The 19,648-nt window shown below is 36.9% G+C and overlaps 1 protein-coding gene and 1 long non-coding RNA gene across 7 annotated transcripts in view; both read left to right on the top strand.

Annotated features, from left to right (window-relative positions):
* Pkc98E (Protein kinase C) overlaps positions 1-19,648 on the top strand; it is a 42,334-nt gene that overhangs the window by 4,385 nt on the left and 18,301 nt on the right. For 2 of the 6 annotated variants that reach the window (XM_089851470.1, XM_089851466.1), the window contains exons 2-7: positions 7,150-7,204; positions 12,023-12,185; positions 12,251-12,365; positions 14,415-14,571; positions 18,255-18,388; positions 18,512-18,614. In XM_089851470.1, coding sequence (XP_089707596.1) covers positions 7,150-7,204; positions 12,023-12,185; positions 12,251-12,365; positions 14,415-14,571; positions 18,255-18,388; positions 18,512-18,614 — 727 coding nt within the window. Of the gene's footprint in view, positions 1-7,149; positions 7,205-12,022; positions 12,186-12,250; positions 12,366-14,414; positions 14,572-18,254; positions 18,392-18,511; positions 18,615-19,648 lie in introns of all 6 variants that reach the window. The other 4 variants (XM_089851469.1, XM_089851465.1, XM_089851468.1 and 1 more) reach the window with 3 other exon arrangements.
* On the top strand, positions 12,372-13,259 carry LOC149629086 (uncharacterized). The gene is made up of 2 exons (XR_016374353.1): positions 12,372-12,924; positions 12,970-13,259. It is a non-coding gene; the product is annotated as an uncharacterized LOC149629086 (long non-coding RNA).

The following is a 19,648-nucleotide window of genomic DNA, read 5'->3' as shown; positions in this document are numbered from 1 at the left end:
TTTGTCAAAATTAATTCTACTATGAATAAATTTTTTTAAACGTTTTATTCAATCCAAACATGATTTTTTGAACACTTGATATACTATGTATATTCATGTTCTACATAATCCATAGTATGATTTTTCTCTGCACATGATTTAAGGAGCATTCGCCATTTATTCTCTGAAAGTGTTCGCGAATTATTTTCCAAAACCCTTCGCGAATTATTCCCCTAAAACCCTTTTCGAATTATTCCCCTAAAACCCTTTTCGAATTATTCCCCCAAAACCCTTCTCGAATTATTCCCCCAAAACCCTTCTCGAATTATTCCCCTAAAACCCTTCGCGAATTATTCCCCCAAACCCTTCGCGAATTATTCCCCTAAAACCCTTCGCGAATTATTCCTCTAAAACCCTTCGCGAATTATTCCCCCAAACCCTTCGCGAATTATTCCCCTAAAACCCTTCGCGAATTATTCCCCTAAAACCCTTCGCGAATTATTCCCCTAAAACCCTTCGCGAATTATTCCCCTAAAACCCTTCTCGAATTATTCCCCCTAAATCCTTCTCGAATTATTCCCCCTAAAACCCTTCTCGAATTATTCCCCTAAAACCCTTCTCGAATTATTCCCCTAAAACTTTTCTCGAATTATTCTCCTAAAACCCTTCTCGAATTATTCCCCTAAAACTTTTCTCGAATTATTCCCCTAAAACCCTTCTCGAATTATTCCCCTAAAACCCTTCTCGAATTATTCCCCTAAAACCCTTCTCGAATTATTCCCCTAAAACCCTTCTCGAATTATTCCCCCAAAACCCTTCTCGAATTATTCCCCCAAAACCCTTCTCGAATTATTCCCCCTAAAGCCCTTCTCGAATTATTCCCCCTAAAGCCCTTCTCGAATTATTCCCCTAAAACCCTTCTCGAATTATTCCCCTAAAACCCTTCTCGAATTATTCTCCTAAAACCCTTCTCGAATTATTCCCCTAAAACCCTTCTCGAATTATTCCCCTAAAACTTTTCTCGAATTATTCCCCTAAAACCCTTCTCGAATTATTCCCCTAAAACTTTTCTCGAATTATTTTCCTAAAACCCTTCTCGAATTATTCCCCCTAAAACCCTTCTCGAATTATTCCCCCTAAAACCCTTCTCGAATTATTCCCCCTAAAACCCTTCTCGAATTATTCCCCTAAAACCCTTCTCGAATTATTCCCCTAAAACCCTTCTCGAATTATTCCACTAAAACCCTTCTCGAATTATTCCCCTAAAACCCTTCTCGAATTATTCTCCTAAAACCCTTCTCGAATTATTCCCCTAAAACCCTTCTCGAATTATTCCCCTAAAACTTTTCTCGAATTATTCCCCTAAAACCCTTCTCGAATTATTCCCCTAAAACCCTTCTCGAATTATTCCCCTAAAACTTTTCTCGAATTATTCCCCCTAAAACCCTTCTCGAATTATTCCCCCTAAAACCCTTCTCGAATTATTCCCCCTAAAACCCTTCTCGAATTATTCCCCCTAAAACCCTTCTCGAATTATTCCCCTAAAACCCTTCTCGAATTATTCCCCTAAAACCCTTCTCGAATTATTCCCCTAAAACCCTTCTCGAATTATTCCCCTAAAACCCTTCTCGAATTATTCCCCCGAAACCCTTCTCGAATTATTCCCCCGAAACCCTTCTCGAATTATTCCCCCGAAACCCTTCTCGAATTATTCCCCTAAAACCCTTCTCGAATTATTCCCCTAAAACCCTTCTCGAATTATTCCCCTAAAACCCTTCTCGAATTATTCCCCTAAAACTTTTCTCGAATTATTTTCCTAAAACCCTTCTCGAATTATTCCCCCTAAAACCCTTCTCGAATTATTCCCCCTAAAACCCTTCTCGAATTATTCCCCCTAAAACCCTTCTCGAATTATTCCCCTAAAACTTTTCTCGAATTATTCCCCTAAAACCCTTCTCGAATTATTCCCCTAAAACCCTTCTCGAATTATTCCCCTAAAAGCCTTCTCGAATTATTCTCCTAAAACCCTTCTCGAATTATTCCCCTAAAACCCTTCTCGAATTATTCTCCTAAAACCCTTCTCGAATTATTCCCCTAAAACCCTTCTCGAATTATTCCCCTAAAACTTTTCTCGAATTATTCCCCTAAAACCCTTCTCGAATTATTCCCCTAAAACTTTTCTCGAATTATTCCCCTAAAACCCTTCTCGAATTATTCCCCTAAAACCCTTCTCGAATTATTCCCCTAAAACCCTTCTCGAATTATTCCCCTAAAACTTTTCTCGAATTATTCCCCCTAAAACCCTTCTCGAATTATTCCCCCTAAAACCCTTCTCGAATTATTCCCCCTAAAACCCTTCTCGAATTATTCCCCCTAAAACCCTTCTCGAATTATTCCCCTAAAACCCTTCTCGAATTATTCCCCTAAAACCCTTCTCGAATTATTCCCCTAAAACCCTTCTCGAATTATTCCCCTAAAACCCTTCTCGAATTATTCCCCCGAAACCCTTCTCGAATTATTCCCCCGAAACCCTTCTCGAATTATTCCCCCGAAACCCTTCTCGAATTATTCCCCTAAAACCCTTCTCGAATTATTCCCCTAAAACTTTTCTCGAATTATTTTCCTAAAACCCTTCTCGAATTATTCCCCCTAAAACCCTTCTCGAATTATTCCCCCTAAAACCCTTCTCGAATTATTCCCCCTAAAACCCTTCTCGAATTATTCCCCCTAAAACCCTTCTCGAATTATTCCCCTAAAACCCTTCTCGAATTATTCCCCTAAAACCCTTCTCGAATTATTCCCCTAAAAGCCTTCTCGAATTATTCTCCTAAAACCCTTCTCGAATTATTCCCCTAAAACCCTTCTCGAATTATTCCCCTAAAACTTTTCTCGAATTATTCCCCTAAAACCCTTCTCGAATTATTCCCCTAAAACCCTTCTCGAATTATTCCCGTAAAACCCTTCTCGAATTATTCCCCTAAAACTTTTCTCGAATTATTTTCCTAAAACCCTTCTCGAATTATTCCCCTAAAACTTTTCTCGAATTATTTTCCTAAAACCCTTCTCGAATTATTCCCCCTAAAACCCTTCTCGAATTATTCCCCCTAAAACCCTTCTCGAATTATTCCCCCTAAAACCCTTCTCGAATTATTCCCCTAAAACCCTTCTCGAATTATTCCCCTAAAACCCTTCTCGAATTATTCCCCTAAAACCCTTCTCGAATTATTCCCCTAAAACCCTTCTCGAATTATTCCCCTAAAACCCTTCGCGATTTATTCCCCTAAAACCCTTCGCGATTTATTCCCCTAAAACCCTTCGCGATTTATTCCCCCGAAACCCTTCTCGAATTATTCCCCTAAAACCCTTCGCGAATTATTCTCTAAAATTCTAAATTCATTTAAAACTGAATCAAAACTTTCTATCATGATTAAATTCAATGAATTCCTAGAGCTAAGTATTCCTTCTTAGTGGTCCTATTTGTCAACCACATCCTTTGAACCCTAGCTTTGTTAGTTTATTTAAACCATAATTGGTAAATACATTATTTTTCTATTGAGAGGACATTAAGAGCTAAAGTATGTTTTGTACAATTCCCCGATAGCGTAGCTTTATTAAATAATTACTTTCCAATTTATTGATAATGAATAGATTAATATCCAATTGATTGTTGCGTGATTTCAATTAGATAGGGTAGGCCTAGCTGTTATTCAGACCTTGTTATTCAAAAGTGTTATTCAATAGTGTTATATAAGGGAAATCAAAGAAATGGACCCAATCTTTTATCAATCCTTTTTACCGTAATCAAAGCCAAAGCTCTACTGATAATACTTATTACCTTATAGTTAACAGATAAGATATGCCTTAATCTGTTAGCTTTACGCCTAAATAACGTCAAATTTTGCCTTGTGGTTATTTTTTCCACATTTTTATTGGAATATAGACTTTTTTTTTAAAAAAAAAGGGCATAAGTTTATTTTGTGCCTTCGATAAGTATACCACTAGTAATACTTCGTAACGCTCTCTAGAGGCTTACTTAGAGCAAGAAGCGATATCTAGTTTATTAGGCAGAAGGTATAAGATGCCTAATAATCCCAGTCCCCCTTTCAAAATACAAGGGGGGGGGGCGTAAAAGGAGGCCGGGCTATTTCGCTACACTCTCCTCAGTCCGAAAATATGACTGTAATTTTCGTCTTTCGCGTCGCTCTGACGTGAGTTTTCAAGAACCAATGAGATGCTGGTTGTAATTTTGTAATTTACGGCGGGGATTAACTCCGGACCTATGTATGGACTGGACATAAAGCTGGAAATTTGGCGAATTTATACCTTCTCCCTAATAAATTGGATATCACTTCTTGCTTAGAGCTAGAGTTTGAACTACAAGCGAGAATTGCAGACTACACTCGGTGGTTAATTTTGCAGGACTTTTATCTTCCTATTTAGTCTGCATTACTAAGCCTTTGACAGCAGCGCCTCACAAGGCTTCCCTCGCTTTACCTCTAATCTATGACCTACTTCGGTCACTTCATGACAAGCTCCAGTTTCTAAGTTACCAGAGATTAACAAACTTATTGCCCACATATCTTATGCAAAAGCCTGTATACTATTTTAGCAAAAGTGTATAGACATAAAAATAAAAAGAACACTTCATTAGCAATTCCCTAGCTGCCTTTGGCTGTAGACGACATGTAAGCTTAACTGAGAAGAAAATTACCCTCCTCTCAAACCCCCTGCACGAATACATCGTTCCTTTAATGGGGAATATCTAAATGGACTAGTCAAGCTTTCACTATTTTGTGGATTTTACATTTTGTTAGTCCTGCAGCCCGGTAGCGTGCACCGCGTTTCGGCTATCGGCTATGCCTTGGCTTCCTCTTCTGAAGCCGGCTACTCGTAGTCGTAGCAGTAGCAGACGGTTTTGTTTGGAAAAATGCGCTCAGTGCTTATAATTATGGAGATCGGTTTCATATAAGAAACCGCACTAAAGGCCCGGCAGCCCGGTTGTATTAAAGCATTACGTTCCCGAATAGAGTGGGGGAAAGCAATTTATGGAATAAATTGAACGGAGTATTAACCAATCAGGGAGGCGCTTCTTGGTGTCATAGGTTTTTAGAAGTAGTACATAATGCTGGCTATGTGCCACGGTTGAGAAGATAATCATACGCAGAGGGGGTCGACACTATTCAGGGATAAAGGGGGGGCTTCTCCGAGGGGGTAGACGCTCTGGATCTCTGTGTACACCTTAGTTCAAAAGAGTTCAGCTTTGACAGTACATTGAGTTCGAGACATATTGTACACCCGAGTTCTCAAGTGTCTACCCCCTCGGGCTTCTCATCACGACGAGAGCAAGTTTCAATTAACGAAGTGTACTTTTTGTTCTTATATCTATATACTTTTGCCTGCTATTAACTAGCTTTTGGTCTAAAATGCGTTATATAGTCAGTGTAAATCGTGTTAAAAAGCGGACTAGAAGTTTCAAGGTGAAAATTATCGTTGCTTACTCTTAGTTCAGGGTTGCCACAGTACCTGGAAATCCTGGAAAACCTGGAAAAGTCAGGGAATTTTAAAATTGGCCCAAAAGGTCAGGGAAAAGTCAGGGAATTTGAAAAATTTCAGCAAAGTCATGGAAAAGTCAGGGAATTTGATTTTAGTGGGTAAATTTTCTGGGTGATAAGTCTTTATTGAAAGAGTAATGAAAGTTTCGCCTCATCCTCTCTTAACACAGAAAACTCAAGAGCAATCCTTAAAAATGCTGTCTAGAATTGTTTTTGTGAAGTAAATGCCTACTAAAAAATCTCTTGGACTGTTATTTATAGTTAAAATGTTCCTTAACCATTTTGGTGCAACAAATACATTGGAGAACTTAATGTAGAAAGTTAGTTCAAATTTAAGCACTTAAAACGTGCTGTAAAAATTTACACTTTTGGCCTAAAAAGGTCAGGGAAAATCCCAGAAAAGGTCAGGGAAAATCCCAGAAAAGGTCAGGGAAAACCTGGAAAAGTCAGGGAATTTGGTTCTGAAAATTCCGTGGCAACCCTGTAGTTACATGATGTTTTTGGGGAAGAGTGAAGTTTGAATTTAATTTAAAACTATTTTCGCGTGGAAAATGGGTAGAACACCTTCAGTTCTGAATTAGAAAAATATCCCGGTCTGTCGGGTTGCGATTGCGAAAGGCAGGCGACAATTTTTGAATATTTATAGACCACCCTCCGTAGTTTGATTTCCAAACGCAAAATATAAAATACCACCCCAATATATTTTTTATGGACTTACAAACATTTCGTAATACCATAAGTTTATATTATATTGTTATGATAAGTATGACACTAATTAAACTTCGTAATGCTAGACACAACTCGAGCTTGTTTGAGAACGACGTCAGAATTGACTACACTCGGTTTTGCAAATAAGCCTTTGACAGCACCTCACCAGACCATCTATGACCTACGCCCGAGGGGTCGGACGTTTTTGAAAAATTTTACGGGATTTCGAAATCCAATTTGATTTCTTCGAATATCGTTTGATTTCGTCGGATTTCGAAATTTGATAAAATCCAACGGATTTCGTCGGATTTTGCGATTTTTTTTCCGTGATTGCGACGAATTTTAGGATAATATCTTGATTTCGTTGATTTTGAGGTTTTTCCCGTGATTTCGTCGGATTTCGTGATTTCTTTTGAGTTTGGATTTCCTGAATTTTGTAATGGTTTCGCGATTTCTTTACTGATTTTGTTTCTGATTTTGTCATTTTTTTCTAATTTTATGATTTCTTTGTTGATTTCGTGATTTCTTTACTGATATTATGATTTCGTTACTGATTTCGGATTTCTTTGTTGATTTTGTGATTTCGTTTGCTGATTTCGAATTTTTTATGGGATTTCGAAATCAGCCATTGATTTCGGATTTCTTAAATTAAATTTCACGGGGTAGCGTACGGGATTTCATGAATGACCGCGACCCCTCGCCTACGCCTCTTTATGACAAGCTCTCATTAATCAGTGACAAACTTATAGAACATATCTTATGAACTTATGGTAATACCTAAAAAAATTCGTAATAAAAAACATACATTCCTTCGGAGAAATTCGATGATAGATTTGCCCTTTCAATCTTTAAACGAAAACTCAAGTTTAATCTGATTTGATTTTGATCATGTGATATTTTATTTGAACAGATTGATCTTGAACCGATTGGGAAAATTCGTATTGTTATTGAACTACGTGCGCAAGGTACGTACTATGCTTTATTTATTTATTTATTTATTTATTTATTTATTCTTGAAGGTCAATCAATGGCAACCAATGATTTTTAACAACTAGGCCTACTTAAATGGACGCCAGGGATTGTGGGTAGTGAAGATTATTTTTAGTTGCAAAAGTATAGGCCTAACACTTGGTCTTGGGTTACGTTTTTAAGGTTCAGGGGCTGAAGTATGTTATACAAGCAAAGGTACATAGTAAAAAACACGTAAAGTATCTAACAGGCGCCTGCATTTGCTAGCCCATAACATGCCAGTCCTTTTGTAATCATTTGAGGTCGTCAAAGAAGGCTGGCGCCTCTAACAGGGCCCACAGAGGTCCTATATGTCCCATAAAATGCTATATTTTTAGAACTGTCCTATAAAATCCTATAGTTTTGGCTAAAATCGACAAAAATCGTATAATTTTGAAATTTGGGCCAATTTTAAGCAACCCATCGGCTCAGGTGTGAAACATATCTAGTATATCTATCTTTATAGATTTTAGGAACATTTTGCTTAATTACTTGGACCCTGTTTGACGCAAACCTAGTGTGGTTGGATGGGGGCAAATAGGGCTATAACATACTCAAAGGACATCTCCGTATCTCTAGTAGAACCAGAGTTATGAGCCTCCAAATATAGTGTAATGCTATTCCTATTTTGCTTAATTACTCGGCCCCTGTTTGTCGTAGCCGTAAGTTGTTAGCATGGTTGGATGGGAATAAATAGGTCTATAACATACTGAAAGGCCATCCCCGTATCTCTAGTAGAACCAGAGTTATGAGTCTCTAAAGTTGGGTGTAATGCTATTCTTATTAAGGGTATGTTTTTTGAAGATTTTGCGTAATTATTCGCCCCCTGTTTGCAGTACTGGTTCTTTTTTAACAAGATGGCCCAAGGGCTGGGCCTTAATAGTAATTTTACACGGCTCACGTGACCCCCCGTATAGTTGATCTCCAATAAATCGTACAACTAAAAACATTTCTGAAACACAATCGTGTATCCCTTTAATTTCTAATAACGTCACATTTCAAATAATATTAATGAAACTAAATTGTGCACCCCACTAAAGTATAATTTTTAAAAACCATACGAATCAAATAATGTATTTAAACAAAATCCTGGATCCCCTAAACCAGAAATCACTATGACCGTAAAGCGTCCCCTCTATTTTACGAAACCTAACCTAACCATCCAGCATAATCTGTGATGTATCACGCGCACAAAGTGCAGTAGTGCACGAAAATTATCATCTTGTTTCCCTTCACTCAAAAAAGCCCGCGAGATTTAAACTACCTTTCTTTCCTCTCTCTCCGAGCGGGATGCCCCCTCTCCCTCTTCCCCCTCTCACTAATATACCAGGCAGGCAGTTCTCTCTCTACGCGGAGCTTCGTATCGCCACCGCGTACGCTAGCGATCTCTCTCTCTCATCGTAAGCGTACGTTTCGCGGACGCGACCGGTTTCCCTCTCTTATCGTAAGCGTTCGTTTCGCGGACGCGTCCGGCACAGGGACTGGGACAGGGGTTTTGGTGCCGTTTCTTAAATTTTACCGTAATTAAAATTACGTGTAAAATTAAAAAAGAGAAATTAATATTTTAGTGTCCTATATAATCCTATAATTCTGGAAAACCGTCCTATAAAACGCTGCTGGCCCATTGGGCCGAATCCCATTAGACCGAATGTCCCATTGAACCGAATCCCGTTGGACCGAATATATCCAAAATGTGCGGGTTTATTATCTTAAAATTTTCATTGCTATTAAACGATATATTTTTAACGCCCCATTTTAAAACCGAATTAAAAAATACCCCTTTTGGTTTAAACAAAATACCGTTGTCCTTAAGCTTGCGTCTATCAATACACTTTCCTATATAAATAATGATACTGTGAAGGTCAAATCCCAAGTTTAAAAGGATGCCTCTATTGTAACCGAGCCGATTCAAAGGCAGAGTCCTGCACGGGCCCGGCCCGATCGGGTCAGGCCGAGCCGGGCTTTTCACTTTTGAAAATTGTATCGGGCCGGGCCGGGTCGGGCTTTTAAAATTTTGGAAGTTAACGGGCCGGGCCGAACTTGATTCTCATTTAATCCAAAATTCAAATGAAAGATAATTTAAATGAGTATAAGCTTCTAAGAAGAAATGTAACGAACAATTATCAAAAGAAATGAAAAATACACGACGCTAAAGCAAATATGAATTCAAATCATTGATTTTATGTAAAAAAATATAAAAATTACAACTGAACTACGTGTAACGGGCCGGGCCGGGCCGGGCCTGTTCAATTCATGCAATGTGTCGGGCCGGGCCGGGCTTGTTCAATTCATGCATTGTGTCGGGCCGGGCCTGGGGCCGAAAAACCAACTATGTACTTGGACTCGGGCCGGGTTTCGGGCTTATTCAAAATGCTAAAACCGGGCCGGGCTTGGGTCGGGCCTGAAAAACTCGGCCCGTGCAGGTCTCTGATCAAAACCTACCTGAAATGACCCGTAAAACAATCAATATTTTGGAAAAGGGATATATTTATTGTTCAAGGAACTTAATAAATGCAGCGTTAATTGCTCCAGAATCATTATAAAAATAATTTGTTGGAAAAGGCCCGCTTTTATTATGCAAGGACCTCAATGAAAATAAAAATATTATGAAAAATCGGTTATCCTACCACTTCCAATCCTAACCTAACCTGACCTAACTTAACCTAACCTAATCAAACCTAACCTAACCAAACCTAACCTAATTAAACCTAACCAAACCTAACCTAATTAAACCTAACCAAACCTAACCTAATTAAACCTAACCAAACCTAACCTAATTAAACCTAACCAAACCTAACCAAACCTAATCAAACCTAACCAAACCTAATCAAACCTAATCAAACCTAACCAAACCTAATCAAACCTAACCAAACCTAATCAAACCTAACCTAATCAAACCTAACCAAACCTAATCAAACCTAATCAAACCTAACCTAATCAAACCTAACCAAACCTAATCAAACCTAACCAAACCTAATCAAACCTAACCAAACCTAATCAAACCTAACCTAATCAAACCTAACCAAACCTAATCAAACCTAACCTAACCTAACGTAACCTAACCAAACCTAACCTAACCTAACCCAACCCAACCTAACCTGATTTGACCTAACCTTAACCCTCTAAAATATTACCGTAATTTTAATAAAATTTATGCAAAATATTTCAAATACTCAAAGGCCATTATTGCAATAGTATTTTTTATTACTTTATAGTTTCCCACACTATCTAAGTTCAAAAATCCCAATAGACAGAAACCGCACAAACGGCGGGATATAAAATCATATTTCAGATAAAATGGGTCGATTGGGAATTCGGTCGAATGGGATTCGATCCAATGGGAGGACACCCTATAAAACCCTATATTTTCATGAAAAAATACCCATAATTCCTATAAATATTTTCGTAATTCGGCCGGGGGCCCTGCTCTAAGCGTTCTAATGAGAAACTATGGTTTCGACACTACAGAAGTTGTCCCAAAAACTGGACATGGTTCATACGAAACCTGGATAAATCACGGTTTTGGAAAAATTGGGGTAAAAGTCAGGGAAAGGTCGGGTATTTCGCAGGTGTAATTATGAAGTGGGCTCTGGTATAAGCTGGTTTTAAAAGTCCGGGATTTTCAATACATAAAAATTTCCTACGAACCCTGATATATTTACAATCGGGCAAAAGATGCGAATCGCAACTTTGAAATTAACCTTTGAGGGACAATGAAATACGGTTAGTTAGTAACCATTTCGAATTAGAGACCACCCACTTTGAAATTTCGTGACGTGATTAACCTTAAGAAAAATGTTACTTGTTTTCGTAGAATTTTTAATAATTTTTTTTTATTCTTGGGAAACGGGTAGTTTCTAGTCAATTATGATAATTTTTGGTGTTTGCATTTACTTGATTCGTAGAAGAGCTCGGCATTATCAATAAATTATCCACGTTATTTTATTTTTATCCATACTCGACAATTATCCACAGAAACAGAACTTACATGTTAAATCGTAATACATCCGCAACTTGTTTATAAACAATCAATCGGTTATACACCATTTTGTGGGAAAATGCCGAGCTCTGATACGTAGTTTCGGCCGCATTCGTTCACGATTAAATTACAATAAATTAATTTCGGTTTTTTATTTAAATTTGCTCGGAAAGCGCCGGTTTTTTTTTGCCTCGAAAAGCGCCGGATTTTTTTTGCCTCGAAAATCGACGGATTTTTTTTTTGCCTCGGAAAGCGCCGGATTTTTTTTGCCTCGAAAAGCGCCGGATTTTTTTTTTGCCTCGAAAAGCGCCGGATTTTTTTTTTGCCTCGAAAAGCGCCGGATTTTTTTTTGCCTCGAAAAGCGCCGGATTTTTTTTTTGCCTCGAAAAGCGCCGGATTTTTTTTTTGCCTCGAAAAGCGCCGGATTTTTTTTTTGCCTCGAAAAGCGCCGGATTTTTTTTTTTTGCCTCGAAAAGCGCCGGATTTTTTTTTTTTGCCTCGAAAAGCGCCGGATTTTTTTTGGCTCGAAAAGCGCCGTTTTTTTTGGCTCGAAAAGCGCCGGTTATTTTTTGCCTCGAAAAGCGCTTTTTTTTTTTGCCTCGAAAAGCGCCGGTTTTTTTTTTCCTGAAATGCGCCGGGTTTTTTTTTTTTGCTCAAAGTGCATTTTATTTTGGTTCGAAAATGCTATTTGGCCCTCGGGTCAAATTTCAAAATGTCATAAAACAATTTGAACTCAAAATAAAATATCTGACTCATGATACATTAACACTTTTTTTTTGACAAATGACTTTTGCAGAAAATGCAGCTCCAAAGAAGAAGAGAGAATTTAAGGAAAGGCAGGGTCTTAACAGGAGGCGTGGCGCCATGCGCCGTAGGGTTCATCAAATTAATGGTCACAAATTTATGGCTACTATTTTGCGGCAGCCCACTTTCTGCTCCCACTGCAGAGATTTTATTTGGTACGTTCATATCATTTTAATGTCCATTTGTCAATTGTTTAATTCAATGATCATTTTGTTCTCAGGGGTCTTGGTAAACAGGGGTACCAGTGCCAAGTATGCACATGTGTGGTTCACAAACGATGTCACGAGTTAGTCGTTACAAAATGTCCCGGTATAAAGGACACCACTGCTGAAGAGGTAATTCAACCTTGTTATTTATCACCTTCAGCTTTGTCTTCAAGGTCATGATGACATTTTAGAGGACATTATACTTGCTTTTATTATTAGTTAAAAAGGTCACGAACTTGTTTACTTTCACATATTTTATGAATATTGGTTAAAGATTGGGGTCATCATGACCTTGACCCTTTTATGTTCAAGGTCATGATGACATTTTAGAGGACATTGTTTTTGTTTTAATATTCGTTAAAAGGGTCATGATTGGTTTCTTTTCACAAATTTTATGATTATTGGTCTTACATTAAGGCCATCATGACCTTGACCCTTTTATGTTCAAGGTCGTGATGACATTTTAGAGGACATTATACTTGTTTTATTATTAGTTAAAAGTGGTCACGAACTTGTTTAATTTCACAAATTTTATGATCATATATTATAGATTAAGGTCATTATGACCTTGACCCTTTTATGTTTAAGGTCATGACCATGATGACATTTTAGAGGACATTATACTTGCTTTTATTTTTAGTTAAAAAGGTCACGAACTTGTTTCCTTTCACATATTTTATGATCATTTGTCATGGATTGAGGTCATCATGACCTTGACCCTTTTATGTTCAAGGTCATGATGACATTTTAGAGGACATTATGCTGTATGGCTTTTAGTTTTAGTTCAAAAGGTCAGACCTTGTTTCTTTTAACGAATTTTATGATTTTTGGTCGTAGATTGAAGTCATCATGACTTTGACCTTTTTATGTTCAAGGTCATGATGACATTTTAGAGGACATTGACAGGGTTCGTGCAAAGCTGGAGAACCTGGAATTGTCAGGGAAATTTTTAATTTTTGTTTGAACCCTAGCTGATTCTGCTGTCTTCTTTTTTACCAATTTTATTATTATTGAGGTCATCATGACCTTGACCATTTGTCTTGAAGGTCATGATGACAACGTATTCTGATAAATCAGCCTCATTCCCCCATTTTCCATACACTCAGCAAAGTCCTATGCCATTTTGGCGGAATGGGGAGTTTTCATTTTAAGCCACACCCTATTGGTTAAAGATTGATGTCATCATGACCTTGACCATATTTTTGAGTTAGTTTATGGGATTGGGTGGAATGTTTCATTAATAAGGCCTAGGTTCATTTAAAATACGCTAGTCCCTTGAAAATGGTGTGTTAATAACCACTCACAAGGGGGACACTAAAAAACTGTATTAGTTACACTGTAAGTTCATAAGATATGTTCCCTCCATAAGTTTGTCAGTGGTAACTTAGAAACTGGAGCTTGTCATGAAGTGAGTGACGTACTAGGTCATAGATTCAGGGTAAAGCGAAGACGCCTTACTAAATAGGAAGATAACTGCAAAATTAACCACCGAGTGTAGCCAATCAATTCTCGCTTATCGTTCTCGAGCTGTAATTACAGTCTCTAGCATTACGAAGTTTAATTTATGACATACTTATCGAACATATCTTATAACCTTATGGTTACTCCGAGGGGGTAGACGCTCTGGATCTTTGTGTACACCTGAGTTCAAAAGATTTCAGCTTTGACGGTACATCGAGTTCAAACCCTTCGGAACTCAGAGCTCAGCCTTGATAGTGTATTGTGTTCAAAGCCTTCGGAACTCAACAGTTCAGCTTTGACAGTACATTGAGTTCAAGACATATTGTACACCTGAGTTCTCAAGTGTCTACCCCCTCGGGTCATAATTTTTTTTGAAATTACAAACTTAATTAAGTTATTAATTAATTAATGATAAAAGATTAAATTAATCGACAATGGAGATCTTATTACGACCTTAAATTTGAGTGAATTTGTACTGTGCGTCTCAAGGTCCTGATGACGTTTACTTAACCAAGCTTAGACTAATTAATGCTAATTATCATATTGTAATAAAAGATTGATTATTATTTTTTTTTTTAATATTTTATATTTTTAATTTAAATCGTTTAAGTTCCTTGGTTAGAAAGAGGGGGGGGGCGTGTCATGATGACCTTGACGCGATGTTAATTGTTGATGTAATTGAAACTATTTGTTAGGTTATTTTCTTGTTTTTGTTAGTTACCAGGTAACTGCGCTATATTGCAGCTAACAGCGGGTAGGTTCAACATAAACATCCCTCATCGCTTCACGGTTCACAATTATAAGAGGCCAACTTTCTGCGACCATTGCGGTTCTATGCTTTACGGCCTCTTTCGTCAAGGTTTACAATGCGAAGGTGCGTCAACACCTTTTTCCCAGTCTTTTTATATCTTTTAACACTCGGTTTTCACTGGGCGATTTTTTTTTTTGGCGGAAAATAATACGCGGAAAAAGAAAAAAAAAAGGTAAAAATCGCAATGGCTCCCTAGTAAACACGCGCTCCCTGTTAACCACGTGAATCGCGTACCCTCCTACCTACAGAAAAAATGCGGCTCGGGAAAATTCGCCAAAAATAGAAAAAAACTGCAACGCGAAATTCGCCAAAACTAGAAAAAACCGCAACGCAAAATTGCGAAATTCGCCAAAAATAAAAAAAATCGCAACGCAAAGTCGCGAAATTCGCCAAAAGTAGAAATAAATCGCAACGGAAAATCGCGAAATTCGCCTAAAATAGAAATAAACCGCAACGTAAAATCGCGAAATTCGACAAAAATTGGAAACAAAAACTGCAACACCAAGTCGCCAAATTCGTCAAAAATAGAAAAAAACCGTAAACCAAAATCGCGAAATCGGTCAAAAATAGAAAAAAACCGTAAACCAAAATCGCGAAATCGGTCAAAAATAGAAAAAACCGTAAACCAAAATCGCGAAATCGGTCAAAAATAGAAAAAAACCGTAAACCAAAATCGCGAAATCGGTCAAAAATAGAAAAAAACCGTAAACCAAAATCGCGAAATCGGTCAAAAATAGAAAAAAACCGTAAACCAAGATCGCGAAATCGGTCAAAAATAGAAAAAACCGTAAACCAAAATCGCGAAATCGGTCAAAAATAGAAAAAAACCGTAAACCAAAATCGCGAAATCGGTCAAAAATAGAAAAAAACCGTAAACCAAAATCGCGAAATCGGTCAAAAATAGAAAAAAACCGTAAACCAAAATCGCGAAATCGGTCAAAAATAGAAAAAAACCGTAAACCAAAATCGCGAAATCGGTCAAAAATAGAAAAAAACCGTAAACCAAAATCGCGAAATCGGTCAAAAATAGAAAAAAAACCGTAAACCAAAATCGCGAAATCGGTCAAAAATAGAAAAAACCGTAAACCAAAATCGCGAAATCGGTCAAAAATAGAAAAAAACCGTAAACCAAGATCGCGAAATCGGTCAAAAATAGAAAAAACCGTAAACCAAAATCGCGAAATCGGTCAAAAATAGAAAAAAAACCGTAAACCAAAATCGCGAAATCGGTCAAAAATAGAAAAAAACCGTAAACCAAAATCGCGAAATCGGTCAAAAATAGAAAAAAACCGTAAACCAAAATCGCGAAATCGGTCAAAAATAGAAAAAAAACCGTAAACCAAAATCGCGAAATCGGTCAAAAATAGAAAAAAACCGTAAACCAAAATCGCGAAATCGGTCAAAAATAGAAAAAACCGTAAACCAAAATCGCGAAATCGGTCAAAAATAGAAAAAAACCGTAAACCAAGATCGCGAAATCGGTCAAAAATAGAAAAAACCGTAAACCAAAATCGCGAAATCGGTCAAAAATAGAAAAAAACCGTAAACCAAAATCGCGAAATCGGTCAAAAATAGAAAAAAACCGTAAACCAAAATCGCGAAATCGGTCAAAAATAGAAAAAAACCGTAAACCAAAATCGCGAAATCGGTCAAAAATAGAAAAAAACCGTAAACCAAAATCGCGAAATCGGTCAAAAATAGAAAAAAACCGTAAACCAAAATCGCGAAATCGGTCAAAAATAGAAAAAACCGTAAACCAAAATCGCGAAATCGGTCAAAAATAGAAAAAAACCGTAAACCAAGATCGCGAAATCGGTCAAAAATAGAAAAAACCGTAAACCAAAATCGCGAAATCGGTCAAAAATAGAAAAAAACCGTAAACCAAAATCGCGAAATCGGTCAAAAATAGAAAAAAACCGTAAACCAAAATCGCGAAATCGGTCAAAAATAGAAAAAAACCGTAAACCAAAATCGCGAAATCGGTCAAAAATAGAAAAAACCGTAAACCAAAATCGCGAAATCGGTCAAAAATAGAAAAAAACCGTAAACCAAAATCGCGAAATCGGTCAAAAATAGAAAAAAAACCGTAAACCAAAATCGCGAAATCGGTCAAAAATAGAAAAAACCGTAAACCAAAATCGCGAAATCGGTCAAAAATAGAAAAAAACCGTAAACCAAGATCGCGAAATCGGTCAAAAATAGAAAAAACCGTAAACCAAAATCGCGAAATCGGTCAAAAATAGAAAAAAACCGTAAACCAAAATCGCGAAATCGGTCAAAAATAGAAAAAAACCGTAAACCAAAATCGCGAAATCGGTCAAAAATAGAAAAAAACCGTAAACCAAAATCGCGAAATCGGTCAAAAATAGAAAAAAACCGTAAACCAAAATCGCGAAATCGGTCAAAAATAGAAAAAAACCGTAAACCAAAATCGCGAAATCGGTCAAAAATAGAAAAAACCGTAAACCAAAATCGCGAAATCGGTCAAAAATAGAAAAAAACCGTAAACCAAGATCGCGAAATCGGTCAAAAATAGAAAAAACCGTAAACCAAAATCGCGAAATCGGTCAAAAATAGAAAAAAACCGTAAACCAAAATCGCGAAATCGGTCAAAAATAGAAAAAACCGTAAACCAAAATCGCGAAATCGGTCAAAAATAGAAAAAAACCGTAAACCAAAATCGCGAAATCGGTCAAAAATAGAAAAAACCGTAAACCAAAATCGCGAAATCGGTCAAAAATAGAAAAAAACCGTAAACCAAAATCGCGAAATCGGTCAAAAATAGAAAAAAAAAACCGTAAACCAAAATCGCGAAATCGGTCAAAAATAGAAAAAAAACCGTAAACCAAAATCGCGAAATCGGTCAAAAATAGAAAAAAACCGTAAACCAAAATCGCGAAATCGGTCAAAAATAGAAAAAAACCGTAAACCAAAATCGCGAAATCGGTCAAAAATAGAAAAAAACCGTAAACCAAAATCGCGAAATCGGTCAAAAATAGAAAAAACCGTAAACCAAAATCACGAAATCGGTCAAAAATAGAAAAAACCGCAACGTAAAATCGCGAACTTCGACAAAAATTAAAAAAAAAAACCGCAACGCAAAATCGCGAAATTCGCCAAATTTAGAAAATAAAAAACGCAGCGTAAAATAGCGAAATTCTCCAAAAATGAATAAGAACACCGCAGCGTAAAATCGCGAAAGGTTTTACTTTTCCGCGAAATAATGCGAAAAACGTATAAAATTCGCCCAGTGAAAACCGGTATTAGCGTGATATCAAGTGATTAGTTTAAAATATTACATTTTTATTCGGAAAAATTTGAAATGATAAATTATCTGTTGATAATTATTTGTAGTTAAAATTCCAAAATCTGCTAATATCTAATCTAGGCCTAATTTAAAACCTTTCTCTTTTTTTTTTTTTTTTCAATATTGATTTAATGTTATCAAAGCTAGAACATATTTTAAACAAACACCGAAGGATTTCAACTAGTATTTATAATTTTATTTTGAGCGGGTTTTGCTTTGAAAAAGTTCAATATCAAAATTTATAGAAATTCTTGTTTTATTAATTCATATGAAAATTGTTGAAACCATACTCTCCGCCATCTTTAAAAATGGCGGCCATGAAAGTACTTATTTATTTTTTTACAAAGGCTTAGAGAAGCTAATTCACAAAGTTAAATCACTTGATTTCACGCTCGCTAATGATTAAAACAGTGAATATAATTAAGATTTGATTGATTAGCGTGCAACATGAACGTGCACAAGAGATGTCAGAAGAACGTGGCGAACAACTGCGGTATAAATTTGAAGCAGATGGGTGATATTCTTAGTGATATGGGCATTTCCGGAGATAAATTATCTAGAAGAAAGAAGAAGGTGGTAATTAATAATTGACAATTATTTGAATCGCAACGAGTAGAACATCGAATGGCCGTAGTTGCATGATGATTGGTTCTTTCTCTTTCTGTCTTTTCTTCAATCCTTTCATCAAATTTTCAGACTTCAATTAGCGAATCTCCAAACAAATTGGGTCAAGCCACTGGCGACGCTTCACGTTCCTCGCCACTTCCATCTGGAGGCGACAAGGAAAATGATGATTTCGGTAATTTTTTTAAAAAAGATTTATTATTATTCGGGTTCTTCGGGGGTTTAAGTCACTTTGCTATTAAGCTTCTAAAGTCTTAAGTGTTCCATAAGTATTAATTAGTCTATGGGTTCAAATTGAAATTTAAATACCGATATTCTGAAAAAGTCGATAGATGGCGCTTTTAAATTATCTAAAGACGTCGAACCATGTCTCATTCATCTGGCTAGGCCTTGGTGCAAATTAATCTGAGATATATATCGGTTCGAACTTAATTTACCGATTTTTACCGATATTATTATTAATCCTGAAACCTTTGAACATGATGTTTTGAACAGAAGTCAATAGATGGCGCTTTTAAATTAGCCAATGAGGTCGAACCATGTCTCATTCATCAGGCTAGGCCTTGACGCAAACTAATCTGAGATATATATCGGTTCAAGCTCAATTAATTAACATTATTATCATTAATAATCATGAATATACTCGAACCTGATATTGAGAACAGAAGTTGATAGATGGCGTTTTTAAATTAGCTAATGACGTCACTCCATATCTTTTCCATCAAGGCTCGAGCTAGGCCTTGGCGCAAACTAATCTCAGATATATATCGGTTCGAGCTTAATTTACCGTAAATATTACAATCATTAATAATCATGAATATACTTGAACCTGATATTGAGAACAGATGTCGATAGATGGCGCTTTTAAATTAGCCAGTGGCGTCACCGTATATTTCTTCCATTAGGCAAGGCCTTGGCGCAAACTAATCTCTGATATACATCGGTTCGATCTTAATTAACCGATATTATTATTATCATCATCATTAATAATCACGAAAATCCTCGAACCTGATATTGAGAACAGATGTCGATAGATGGCGCTTTTAAATCAGCCAATGACGTTTAGCTATTTCTTCCATTAAGCTAGGCCTTGGCGCAAACCAAACTGAGAGATAAATATCGGTTCGAGCTTAGTTAACAGATATTATTATTAATAAGAATTATGAAAATCATTGAACCTGCTATTGAGAGCAGAAGTCGATAGATGGC

Source organism: Phalangium opilio, unplaced genomic scaffold, assembly GCF_054372755.1.
Source record: "Phalangium opilio isolate 3A_F unplaced genomic scaffold, DU_Popi_V2 ptg000105l_1, whole genome shotgun sequence".
Lineage (NCBI taxonomy): Eukaryota > Metazoa > Arthropoda > Arachnida > Opiliones > Phalangiidae > Phalangium > Phalangium opilio.
This window is presented reverse-complemented; position numbering and strand designations above follow the sequence as displayed.